Source organism: Epinephelus lanceolatus, chromosome 24 (assembly GCF_041903045.1).
Source record: "Epinephelus lanceolatus isolate andai-2023 chromosome 24, ASM4190304v1, whole genome shotgun sequence".
Taxonomy (NCBI): Eukaryota; Metazoa; Chordata; class Actinopteri; order Perciformes; family Serranidae; genus Epinephelus; species Epinephelus lanceolatus.
In genome coordinates this window covers 3,049,195-3,063,028 of record NC_135757.1, presented here as the reverse complement: position 1 = coordinate 3,063,028, position 13,834 = coordinate 3,049,195, and the positions used below count along the sequence as shown (strand labels likewise).

Genomic DNA, 13,834 nt, shown 5'->3' with positions numbered 1-13,834 from the left:
ATTAATTAAAATTTGTAATTAAAATGTGTTTTTTTTTTTTTTAACCCATAGGAATATTTTGCAAATACAACAGACCTCCTAATACACAAATTCCACATTTTATTATATATTTTTTTAAATTTGTGGACTTTGTATATTTGATCTGATTGAAAAATAATTTAGTGGGTTTAAAAGTATTTTTTTGTTTTTGTGGAAGGTGTTTTAATTTACAGATTTGAAATTAGCTATAGAGACCAAACCTGTTTTTTGTACCAGGCTGTGAACATGTTTATTTCATTTTTAACATGGGAGTCGATGGAGATTGACTCGCTCTTAGAGCCACCCCCAAGTGGACATAAGAGAGGAACTGCAGTTTGTGGCACACAAACTGTGCTGTCACAGAGCTGATGTAAACGAGGTTTATTATTCAGTGTAAATGTGCTGCTCTGCTCTGCAGGTCATGAACTTCATGAACAAACTGGCAGGAAACGAGTACGTGGGCTTCAGCAACGCCACGTGAGTACGACACAGAAACACACATCACACTCCTCGACGTCTCACTGATTTATTATCCACGCTGAACGGTGAAACAAACGATAAAAGACGTCTTGGAGACGAGAGCGCAGAGGAAACAGCTCCGTCAGGACCTTTGCGGTTTTATATAAGCTGAGCTGAGTCATGCTGCCTCAGAAACAAACGTCTTCTGTGTGTGTGTGTGTGTGTGTGTGTGTGTGTGTGTGTGTGTCCCAGTTTCCAGTCAGAGCGAGAGTCTGGAGACAGAAACTTTGCCATCGGCTACTACCTGAAGGAGAAGAAGGTGAGGTCAAAGGTCACCTGCAGCTCAGAGCCATGTCTTCTCTCTGAGCGCACACGGGTCACAGAATTCACTCTTACTGCAACGTGAATCTTTAATGTTTTACATTTTAAATTCTTCTTCCTGTTGCCGTGTACAGACTATATAATGTAATGTCGACATGGTTTGTGAGTTCGCAGCAGGTGCGTTTTCTGACGTGTTGACAGTGTCATTTCTCTTGCAGTGTTTTCCAGAGGGGACGGACATGACCTCCATCCTTGACTTCTACTTCCAGGTAAATGGAGCTCAAGCAAAACAAAGTAAAAGTACTTGGAGAACTTTTATAGCAGCTATTTCACCTGACGTGAATCCCTTTAGGCACGTCACGCAGTTGAGGAAGTTGGTTTGCAGCCGGGATTTTATTTCAGTGATGCAGTTGGTGAGGGCAGAGTGAGTGGCGGGAGGGATGGCTTTGGTGGAGATGTACAGCTGAATGTCGTCGGCGAAGAAGTGTAGCTGAAGTCCATGACGGCGGATTATGTGACTGAGGGGGGAGAATGTAGAGGATGAAGAGGAGGGGGCCGAGGACTGAACCTTGGAGGACACCTTGGCAGAAGGGAGCAGTGGGGGATTTGTTAATGCTGATGAACTGTTGTCTGTCTGAGAGGTAGGATGTGAGCCAGGACAGAGCAGGAGGTGATGTTAAGAGTGGTCTCAAGGCGGGAGAGAAGAATGGAGTGGTTGATGGTGTCGAATGCTGCGCTCAGGTCGAGTAGAATGAGTACGATGAGTTTACCGACGACATGTTCTGTAGGAATTATTATTTATCTGGGATTTAATTAGCTGATTCTTAACTGAAACATAACTGCTAATATCTGGTCTCCTCCACCAGCTGTGCTCCATCGAGGTCACCTGCGAGAGCGCCAGCGTCATGGCGGCTACCCTGGCCAACGGCGGCTTCTGTCCGATCACAGGAGAGCGCGTGCTGAGCCCTGAGTCTGTGCGAAACACTCTGAGTCTGATGCATTCCTGTGGCATGTACGACTTCTCCGGACAGTTTGCTTTCCACGTCAGTACCTCGTCCATCACACGTCACTTACACCGCTCCTCCTGAATCGTGAGCATGTCTTCAACACATCCTCCTTCTTCTTCTTCTTTTGCTGTCTCAGGTCGGTCTGCCGGCTAAATCCGGGGTCGCCGGGGGGATTCTGCTGGTTGTTCCAAACGTGATGGGCGTCATGTGTTGGTCTCCTCCGCTCGACAAGCTGGGGAACAGCGTCAGAGGCATCCAGTTCTGCACGGTAACCTGCGCCTTTACTTTATACATGTTTGTTCTCAGCGTTTTATATCTACGCAGGGACTGGGTCCTCTACTACAGAGATCACCATGTTGCACCGCCATGTTTCTACAGTAGCCCAGAACGGACAAACCAAACACTGACTCTAGCTAGGGGGAAAAATATATTCATAATTATCATTACTATATATTTAAAATTATGTTACATAATTATTATTATTTTAAGCTCCTTGTTTTTAACTTTTTTTTCTAATTTTCTTTTTTTTATTTACTAAGTTCTTGCTAATTTTTTGGGAAAACGTCATTTTATGTATAATCACAAACAGCATTAAAAGCTGATGTAAGTTTAGGTCAACATGATTTATTTATTTATTAATATAAATAATATTATTATAAAAATACAAGGAAAAAGAGTCACCAAAGAATTCCTAATTTGATTTAAAAAAAAAATTTCATAAAAGTTTGATGAGAAGCTTCTCAAAAAAATAAAATTACAGGTAAAAAAAACCCCAGTGTGTGTCATTTTAAATGTTTTTAACTCTCTTTCAGGACCTGGTTTCTCTCTTTAACTTCCACAACTACGACAACCTGCGACACTTTGCTAAGAAGCTGGATCCTCGCAGGGAGGGCGGAGACCAGAGGGTGAGTCCCTGCAGCTGTTCTTCCTCTCAGCATCTTTAGCCCTTGAGGGTCTTGGGCTATTTTGGCCATTTTGTATACTTTTGATTTTTGCCTTTATATACCACATGAAAAAATGTTTGTCATGCCAATGTTTGATATCTTTTTTTTTTCAGCACAACCGTAGCTATATGACCAGAAAATTATTCTTCCACTCTGACATACTATATTAACCAGGGTATGAAATTAACAAAATATTTTGGGGGCAATTTTGGCCCCCACGGTCTAAAAAATGGGGCCATTTTCAAAATGTTTGGGGGCCATCAAAAAATTGTAATTATGTTCTAACAATAAACACATGAAAAGCAAAACCAACTAAGATAGTGTCTTCACTCTTCAGTAGAAACCACTATAAATGAAACATAATGGGTTACATAAAGTTATGGTTGCAAAATATCACTCAGATTTCCTATAATTCAACCAGTTTAAATGTGATGATTTAACCATTAATCTACTGATAGCAGTACTAATGTTTCACCACATTACAGTTACTTTTACTGTTAAAAAGGCCAAATTACTATAAATTCCTTAGATGCAATCCTGGAAGTAAGTTAATTTAAAATTTAACATTCATTCTACCTTAATTTTTCATTAATTTGTCATTGTGTCGACACAGATCACCCAAGAAATGGTTAGTTTAAACTTATGGTACAGCAAAGCCCCCTCCCCTTCTGTGTCAGATTACTCTCACGTAATCAGTGCAATCTCGTTGATTATGTCTGGAAAATGAGTTGTAGATGCAACGGTAAATTAATTTAATGAAAATAAAATTATACTTTAATGTCAGATTGTAATACTGTTAAAAATATAAATACATATATTTGTTTCGAAAACTTGGGGGCAATTTTGGCCCCCGGAAAACATGGCTTTTGGGGGCATTCTTGGATAAACTGCGGGCCAAATGGCCCGTGGCCCTTGCTAATTTCTGACACTGATATTAACATACTAGACCCAAAAACACTCAAAAACACAAAATCGCATTTGAAAAATAAATCAATTTCTTTACTAGACAAAATTCAAACATGCTCAATGAAAAAATTCAAAGGCAGAAAATGTTAAACAGAAGTTGTAAATGTGTACATACAAAAGTATAACTGAGATAAAATTAAGCTATATACAACTATTCCCAACAAAAACCAGGTGAAGACAGATGTTTTTTGTTTTTTGTTTTTTTCATTTTGGCCACGATTAGACAGAGAGCTATATAACACTGACAGACTGTGAGGGGTTCCTAAATAGTGCACAAGTAACATATAAATGTCAAATTGAGATAAAATCAAACTATATACAACAATAACAACTTAAAGCAAGGCATCTTTTTGTTGATGTTTTTTTAACATGTGCCACTCCTCAAAACAGTTCCTGTCAACAATGACACAGAGGGGCACATCACAGGACTTGCATCGCCATGGCGTCAGGTTCCTCTTTTTGTCCACCTGGTGGCAGCGTTGGCATACCCTGCGGCCTTGAGTGGCTTTCTGGCTGGCATCAGTGACAGTGGCGATGGCAACAGGAACATGCTGATTGCTCCTGTTGATCGGAGTCCCCGTCTTGTCCACGCCACACAGCTCAGACACCAGCTGGGTGAGAAAGTTCTTGTGAGTCATGGGCTGCACCTGTTGTTTCTTGCTCATCTCACAATGCATGATGTATGCATTTGTTGCTGCAATGTCCACAAAGTGCAAAAAGAGCGTCTGGTACCAGCGAGCAGTTTTGCGGTGGGTGGAGTAATACTGGATCAGCTGGTCGGAAAGATCAACCCCACCCATGCACTTGTTGTAGGCCATGACAGGGGTGGGGCAGGGAATCTCCTTCACTGCCCAGCGTCCATCTTCATCCTTTGCTCTCCTCTGGACCACCTCACCAGAAAATGCTGGATGGATTGTGGAGCACACAGACACCTCCCGCGTGTCCATCCACTTCACAAACAGCAGGGGGCCCTCTCTGATCCACCTCACAGCACCTCTCTCAGACTTTGGGGTGAGGGCATTTGCTCTTCCACGGGGACACCCTTTCCTGTTGTCCCTGTAGGTACCGCACGCACCATACTTCATGCTGGCCAGGTCGAGGAACAGCTTGGGACTGGTGTAGAAGTTGTCCATATAAATATGGTATCCAGTCCCAAGATATGACGGCTGAATGAGGTCCATCACAGCGTCATACGACAGTCCATGCACACTGGCCGAGCTGGACTTCCCACCGTACACACTGAAGTTGACAGTGTAGCCATTGCTTGACTCAGCCAACACAAAGAGCTTGATCCCCCATTTTGTTGGCTTGTCCTTCATGTACTGGGTCAGGCCAGTTTTTGCCTTGGTTGCCACCATTCGCTCGTCGACAGCCAATTCCTTCCCTGGGTGGTAATGAGCCTGGCACGCAGTGCGGATCTCATCCATGAGGGGTTTTGCCCTGAAGAGCTTGTCATGATCAGGTGTTTCCTTCTTCATGTCATTCATGACATCCTCCTCTGGATCGCTGGGGTGGATGTTCCACATCAGGGACCTGAACCTGTCTCTCGTCATGACCATGGCTGGAAACGGCACAGACAGGATGTGCTTTTGTCTCCAGTAGTCCTGGAGACATGGCAGTGACACCAATGCCATGTACATGAGAAGGCCAAAGAATTTATAGAGCTCCTCAACCTCGACGTCAGCCCAGCTGTACTTCTTCCCCATTTCCTGCTGTATTGCTGCATATTTGTTGGTGTTCCTGCAGAGTGTCCTCACGGTGGCAGTGGAGAAGAACAGCTGAAACAGATCTTTCGGTGTGTATACCGAGTGCATGTCCACCTGGACTCCTGGTGGTCTGTGGGGCATGAACCTGCTGACTCCTGGAGCAGTATCAGGGTCACTCTCTGTTCTCCAGGCCTCAGGGCTGTGGTGTGGCTGGGATGACCGGTCACATGGAGATCTAGACCGGCATCTATTCTCCCTGCCACGCGGACGCCCCCTGCCTCTGCCTGTTGCTGGGGCTGTAGATGTCCCAGGCTGCTCATCATCTCTGTATATGTACATGACAATAACACAATGTAAAAAGTTGAGTTCAGTGTAATTTGCACATTTTAAAAAAATGTCAAATTGAGATAAAATCAAACTATAAACAACAATAACATAACTATTTACTATTAAAATATTAATATTTTCCCGCGGTAAAATATATTTTATTTGAGGTGTGTGTGTCACAAAATGACACAGCACACGTTTACAAAGAGAGTAATAAGAAAAACAAAAGCACTAAATGTCGATAAGCAGTTTGACTCACCTCTTGTCGTCCGCCACAAAGGACGGATCCTCAGCTTCATCGTCACAGTCACTCTCCGACTCCGACGGTGAAACGCACATTTCGTCCTCCTGCTCCTCCGGTTCGAAGAACAAGTCCACGGCTTGTCTTACATTCAGTGTCCGCAACATCCTCTGCTCCTCACGAATAAACCCTAAACCCTGAAACAACTCCAAATCTTCCAAAAAAACTCTCTCAAACACGCTCACTGCTCTATCGCCTGCCTCTCTCATCCGCCTCTTCTTCTTCTTTGGTTTCGGCAGACTAGACGCATCTAAGGCGTATTGCTGCCCTCTGCTGTTTCCATGCGATTTCTTCTAGTGTTTAATCATATTCTGTTGTTATTCCATTGTAGTGTAGATACTGCAGCAGCTTCTTCATCTTGTTCCAGTCTTCCATATTCAGCAGTGTGTTCATGTTAAAAACAGCCTCTCCAGCTGCTCCCAGTTCTCTGAACAGTTTCCTCCTTTGAGATGAGTATTTCTTCCGTCCGGGTGCTTCCCAGTCAGGGCCGCAACCAAAGCAATTATTGCTTTTCCCTATGTTGTTTTGTATATTATAAAATATCCTGCCTTTGCTTTCCTTATCCCATGAGTTCTGCCACATTTCCCTGTATGCCCACATGTGCTGTACCCAGATGAACCCCACCTCACACCCCATTTTGTTAATTCTATACAATATTAGGCACATTTCTGTTATTAAGTCAGGTCTGGACTTTGAACGTGCCTCTTTTATAGTCTGTATAGTTGCTGCTGAATCACTGCATATGACTGTATAACTTGGTTTATTGTCCTCCACCCACTGAAGAGGCTTCAAAACTGCCATCATCTCTGCTGTGTATACTGCTGTGTGATCTGATATCCTATGGCCTTTTCTTACTTCTAACTGGGGGGTTACTATGCCAATTGCCACCCTCCCGCTTTCTGGTTCTTTTGACCCATCTGTATATATCTGTAAATGTGACCTCCATTTTTGCTGCAAGTGCTTTTGAATTTTATTAACGATGTTTTCGTCCTTTTCCCTCTTCTTACTATTTAAAAATCTTATATCAATCTCAGGTTCTGTAAAAAGCCATGGATGAACAGCTGACCAGCAGACTGGAGGAGATACTTTCTTCTCCAGAATGCCTGTTTTTCCTGCATTATCTTTTAGCTTGACTCCAAAATTAACTTTAATTCTTCTTTTCCTCCCCCCAATTTGCTTACACAATATCCAGTGCTTTCAGTGTTGTGTGTGCTGCTGACCCATATACTACACACCCATAGTCTATACAAGATCGAATCATTGCTCTGTAGATCATCAGCATGGTTTCTCTGTCAGCCCCCCAATCAGTTCCTGCCAGACATCTTAAAACATTTATTACTTTTTCACATTTAAGCGCAGTTTTCTCTACATGTGTTTTCCATGTCGCTCTTTCATCCATCCACATTCCGAGATACTTAAAACTCTGAACCCTTTCTAGAGTATGACTACTGATCATCAAACCTTTATCTGGCATTTTCTTTTTATATCCAAACACCATGAACTTTGTTTTGTCTATAGAGATTTTAAATCCCCATTTTTTAGTCAAATCAACCACTTTATCCAGGCCTTATTGCATTTTATTGAAGATATGACTGAGATTCCTTCCTCGCTTCCACATAGCTCCGTCATCTGCAAATAATGACAAACCTAGATCCTTGCTCACTGTACTAAATATGCCATTGATTAAAATGTTAAAGAGCACAGGGCTGATCACACTTCCCTGGGGCGTGCCATTCTCCACTTCCACCTCTTCAGATAACACACTACCAGCTTTGACCTGTATTGTCCTGTTGCATAAAAAACCCTTAATCCAATTAAAAAGTCTTCCTCTTACACCTTCATCATGTAAAGTGATTAATAGTCCTTCTCTCCATAACATATCATATGCTTTTTCGATGTCAATGAACACTGCTACAACTGCTTCTTTGTTTGCTATTGCTCTCTTTATATCTAAATCCAAGTTCATGACTGAGTCCATTGTTGAACGACCCTTCCTAAACCCATTCTGGCAACATCCTCTACTCCTCACGAATAAACTCTAAATCCTAAAACAACTCCGAATCTTCCCAATAACTCTCTCAAACTATCGCTCACTACTCTATCGCCTGCCTCTCTCATCCGCCTCACTCTCACTTTTTATTTCAACTTTAAACTATCATATTTCCGTTTTTACTTGGTGTATCAACATAAAACAGAAACTGTCATGGAGTTTCAAGTCCGCACTTTCCAGAGAAGTTGACGGTAGCGCTCTACGGGGTTTCGTTGTCGTGCAGTGACGTCATAAACTAGTCACATGATTTGATCACGCCGGCGTGATCATTTCCTCCTGCAGCTCATAAACCCTGTGACATCATCACGTTCACACACTGCACTCTAATGTTCCTCTCATTTATTTATCAGCGTGAAACGTCACGGTGTAACAGTGCGTGCGTCACATCCTGTCGCTCTGTGTTCTCTGGATGCTGCGTGACCTTGTGTCTGCTCACATTTTGGCCCACAGTGCCACCCGGTGGACGATCACTGTAACCTCACCTCATTGTGTAACTTGAATGTGCTTGTTGTGTTTCAGGTGAAGTCTGTCATCAACCTGCTGTTTGCTGCGTACACCGGAGACGTCTCAGCCCTGAGGAGGTGACTCTTCGCTCCACATCCACACTGACGTCTTTCTGTAGTCGTCTGATCAGTGGACGGTTTTATGAGCTGTGTTTTGTGTGCTCTTTGTCCAGGTTTGCGTTGTCCTCCATGGACATGGAGCAGAGAGACTACGACTCCAGGACGGCCCTGCATGTGGCGGCTGCTGAAGGTAAAACTCTGAGGAGGTGACGTCGTTAAGGTATTGATTGTCTTTCTCATTATTGCGGAGCTGACAGGTGTGTGTGTGTGTGTGTGTGTGTTTCAGGGCACGCTGAGGTGGTCCGCTTCCTGCTGGAGGCCTGTAAAGTCAACCCAGTTCCCAGAGACAGGTGAGCATCAGAAAACTTCATCTAAACATTAAAAAAAGCGACTTGATGAAACAACTGATCAATGAAACTAAGCTTTGGTAGCTGATCGATCAGGCACATTAAATGTCTGATGTCGCATTGGACCTCCGACACCGCTCTGACCCTCCTCTGTTCACTGCAGGTGGGGGAACACACCGATGGACGAAGCCGTCCACTTCGGCCACCACGACGTGGTGACCATCCTCCGCGATTACCACACCCAGTACAGCCCTCAGGAAAACGTGGACAACAAGCAGAACGCAGAGAAGAACCTGGACGGTCTGCTCTGAGGGAAACGAGCTGAAGACGAGAGGCTGGACGGCTGTGAGAAAACGTCTTAAATGTGGATCAGAGAGGAAAACACTTCAAACTGTACAGTGGAAACAATCCCTTAACTTAAACCGTACACGCAGGGCAGCCGCCACCCCGCCTCATGCCGGTAGATGTCGTTGGTTTTTTGTATATTAATGTACTTTTTATTTCAGTTCTCCTTCTGTATCTCGTCATCAGCTCTGTAGCTTTGTAGGAAGCAACCAGCCGCCACGTTGAATGCTGGGTAAATTCAGCTGCGGCTGGTAGGTCAACGGACTCCATGACAACAGGAAGTAGCAGGCGTTTGGTACCCCGGGTTTGTCACTTCATCATCACAGCGTGGTGGAATGTATCTTCCCCCAAACACTTCAGTGTGTGTGTGATACTTATTTATCTACTGAAGATAAAGTGTACAGTCATGTAGCGTGTGTGTGTGTGTGTGTGTGTGTGTGTGTGTGAGTCGAGGATACATTAGTGTAAATATATACAGGTGTATAGTTGTCTTTCTGTAGTCGAGGACGTAGATTTCACTCTGGAAACTGTCAGTATTTCAATTTAAACACGACATTTAGATGAATTTAAAACATTAAATACGAGTTAAAGTTTTTTTTGTTTTGCTTTTAAATGACTGTTTTTGTTGTCACCTCCCCAAAAACTGTTTTTTTTTTTTTTACAGTTTAACTGTATTATTTGATTTTATTTTTTGTAACCTGAGGAAATAATGTCGAAGTTCGCCAAAGTTCAGGTTGTTTGTTGAAAGAGTTTCCAAATATCATAAATGACACTGCCAGCGCTGACAGAAGCTTGAATACTGTAAACGTCCAACAATTGAAGTTTGTTTTGTGTGTTTGTGTTTGCACTCAACAACAGGAAAATCACCCCTCGGCCATCAGCTGCTAAAAACCACAGAACTTTATTACACTGAAGATCACAACATTTCCAAAAAGACCAAATGTATGAGATTAAATTTGTGAAAAATTTGGAATATTTCAGTTTTCGTCTCACATCGCATACTTCTGTTTGTACGCTTCAAAGTAGTGCACTATACTTCTTGCATGGTGTTGCCTCAGTTCGCGCCAGCAAAGTTTTAACCGCCTCTTCTTCATCTTCTTTTTGAAACGGCGAATTGCAAACAGACACTGGAGCATTATCGCCAACATTTGACCGCTATATTAGCCCACATGTAAACGAAATAACATTTGGCCGCTATATTAGCCCACATGTAAACGAAATAACATTTGGCCGCTATCTTAGCCCACATGTAAACGAAATAACATTTGACCGCTATATTAGCCCACATATAAAGCAAATATCGGAGCCATCCACGGTGTAAAATGTGTGTACGATGCTAATTTAGCCTGTAGGGGGCACTGTGTTGTCATGTCTGTCAGTTTTTGGCCATCCAGTAATTTGGAATATGCGCAGGCACATCGGATATCACCGAGATTCCAAGATAGGAATGAACGGACTTCTCGTTGCCTCGTCTCTGAACACATACGTAAGAAGAAATGAGGTATTAGTACAGAAGTATGCGATATGAGACACACAGTTGGTGTGTATCAGTGAAGAGCATCTATAAAGTCGACTGAATTAAAACACTCAATAAAGGTAGTTTAACCTTTAATTTGGACGGTAAAGCTCTCTGGTTGTTTCTTACAGCATTGCTCTCTGGGACTAAGGGCCCGTCACAATACCCATCGCATAACGAGGGGTAGTGGGCAGATGCTAACTTGCCAGCGAGGGGTAGACGTCGCCATGGTTACCACCAAGCAAGAGACGGGGAAAAAAGTTCACACGTAGCTAATGTCACAGTTGTCAGGTTGCTTGTTAGCTAGCTAGCTAGCTCGCACTATCTGGCGTCTGTCATCTGTCCTGTTCTGCAAAACTGTCGGATTTTTCACATTACGATAACACGCCAGCTCGTTTAATTATGCTGCCTCGTAATGTTAGCTGGTTAGCTAGCTAGCTAGGTAGCAGAAGCAAGATGAATGCGGCAAACATGATCGGTAGGATGAACTCAACTGGAGATGGTTGGAAATGTAGATGGCTCGCAGCTTCCTGTTTAAAATAGTTACGTATACGTGAACGTAACTGACGCGTTGACGTAGTGAGTGGTGTCCCAATTCCTAGAGAAAGATTTCTACCCCTACCCCTCGTTGCTTCATTTCGAGGGCCAAGGGGGAGTGGGCAAGAGGGGGTATTGGGATTGGACCTTAAAGTTGACTCCTACTGTTTGCTTTAGCGAAACAAAACGGAGATGTTTTGTAATGAGGATTTATCTATGTGTATTTTAACAAATTTTCCTTGTTGAGTGCACCTCTTCCTTTGATTTCATGTTGTAACACTCCCGTTGTGATCCACTGACGTTCATTTTTATCGCTGTCAAACTATGTTTTTCCAAACCAAGGCTTTTAGTGCATAAAGTGTGTTGACTTGTAATGTATCACATGAATTATGATATGTAAACGTTTGTCCCTGCGGAGGACTCAGGACGGTCTGATCTGTTTCCACGACAGATTTGAAACACTAAAAACAAAAACTGAAGAAGCTTTATACTGCGGATGGATTGTTTCATTTTATATCTGTAATGTGCTGAAGATTCTGTCATACTTGAAAAGTTGTGCAGATGTTTAGTTTTCCAGAAGTTTTGTGCGTTTGTAGCGTGTTGGAAGTTTGGATGTTGTTTCTGTACGGACAAACTGAACCAGGCATCTGCGACGCTCACAATCCACCGTCCAGATTCTGTTCAGGTTTACTGCATTTCTGTTCCTCAGGTCGGGATCGGTCCGTTCAGTTTGATTAAAATTTTTATTTGACGTTAAATTGGATTTTAAAAAAAAGCACAAAACTTCACCTAAAAATTGCAATATTTTAAGGAACAATCAGCAATACAAACGTAATGATTGTACGATGGAATTAGCAATATGGATTTGACCTGATCCCGACCTGTCGCTGATATGAAGCGATCTCTGTGTGCAGCGACTGAAGTATTTTGAATGTAACGTGTTTGGTGTCGTTCTGTTTCTTCTTCATGTATATTTATGCTGCTGAGTGTCGCGGGCAGTTCAGATATTTATTCACAGATCAAACATTTAATAAAAGTCATAAAAATCAAGTTCTGTGTTTTGACTGGTTGTTGAGCGTCTTCTTCTGCCAAAATGTAGCTTGAGAATTGAATCTATGACGTGAAAACACCGCAGGTCGTATAACTCAGGATGTTAGAAGCCTTAGCTGAAGTTTTGAGGCTGCAGGTTCGAATCTCAACCACGGTGTTTCAATTTAATGTCAGTGTCCAAATAGAAGCATTAAATGCTCCGAGAAGTTCAGCCCAAGTGTTCTGAACAAGTGGCTCCTGTTGATAGTCAGCTATTCAGATGTTCAAGAAGTTGTGGGTTCGATTCTTGGCTGACACTGAATTTTCAAGTCCAATCCCCCAAATTAAGTAGCCAAATTCGCAAATAAAGACCAACAAGGTGTGAAAGATCAGATAGCTACGGGCGATAGTGGACTGGCCTGAAGACCACAGGTTGGAGGTTCGAACCTCGTAAGGCGCAGACTTTAACCTCATGAGGTCAGACTTTAAGTATGCAAATATAAAGCATGTAACTATAAATTAAGTAGATGTAAAGGATGTATTGATAAACTGATGCCATAATATAAACCAATTAACTAAAGATAAGTAGCTAGCATGGAACTATAAAGTAGCTAAACAGTATGTCGATATGAAGCATGTCACTAAAACCAAATAGCTAGCATGTAACTATAAAGTACCTAAACACTACGTCAATATAAAACATGTAACTAAAACCAAGTAGCTAGCATGTAACTATAAAGTCCGTAGACATAAGCCAAGTAACTAACACTAAGTATCTAGTGTGTAACTAAAGTAGCTATACAGTACGTTGATATAAAGCATGTCACTAAAACTAAGTAGCTAGCATGTAACGTTAAAGTAGCTATACAGTACACAGACACATTGCACATAACTAAAACTAGGTAGCTAGCATGCAACTATAAAGTCCGTAGATATAAGCCAGGTAATTAACACTAAGTGTCTAGCGTGTAACTAAAGTAGCTATACAATACATATGAAGATATAAGGCAAGTAACTAAAAAGTAAGTAGCTAGCATGTGACTAAAAAGTAAGTAGCGATAAAGTTGTTTGTTAAGGAGTCTGAAGTTCTACTACGACATCAGGGTGATTGACAATTGCTCAGAAGACCTGAGGTGGTGGGCGGGTAACGTTACAGGGTGCAGCTAATTTTGAGGTCCAACGCCCCAAACGAAGAAGTTAAATATGCAACGAAATGCTTGCTCAGTATGTCAGATCAGACAGTTCAGTGTGATAGCATGTTGCTCTGAAGATCAAAGGGTTGGGGGTTCAAATCTTACAAAGGTTGATTAATTTTGAGGGCCAGTGGGCAAATGACGATGTCAAATATACGAACGAAAGCTAGCACAAGCATCAGAACAGATAGCTCTGCAAGTTAGC

At 42.5% G+C, this 13,834-nt stretch overlaps 1 protein-coding gene across 4 annotated transcripts in view; it reads left to right on the top strand.

Moving 5' to 3' along the window:
• The window catches only part of LOC117250178 (glutaminase kidney isoform, mitochondrial), a 35,333-nt gene extending 22,876 nt beyond the window's left edge, over positions 1 to 12,457 (top strand). For all 4 annotated transcript variants that reach the window (XM_033616217.2, XM_033616216.2, XM_078165879.1 and 1 more), the window contains 10 exons: positions 437 to 495; positions 730 to 796; positions 1,017 to 1,067; positions 1,665 to 1,841; positions 1,942 to 2,073; positions 2,618 to 2,710; positions 8,619 to 8,680; positions 8,776 to 8,852; positions 8,949 to 9,012; positions 9,173 to 12,457. In XM_033616217.2, coding sequence (XP_033472108.1) covers positions 437 to 495; positions 730 to 796; positions 1,017 to 1,067; positions 1,665 to 1,841; positions 1,942 to 2,073; positions 2,618 to 2,710; positions 8,619 to 8,680; positions 8,776 to 8,852; positions 8,949 to 9,012; positions 9,173 to 9,320 — 930 coding nt within the window. In that variant the 3' untranslated portion in view covers positions 9,321 to 12,457. The remainder of the gene's footprint in view (positions 1 to 436; positions 496 to 729; positions 797 to 1,016; positions 1,068 to 1,664; positions 1,842 to 1,941; positions 2,074 to 2,617; positions 2,711 to 8,618; positions 8,681 to 8,775; positions 8,853 to 8,948; positions 9,013 to 9,172) is intronic.
• Positions 12,458 to 13,834: the final 1,377 nt, after the last annotated feature.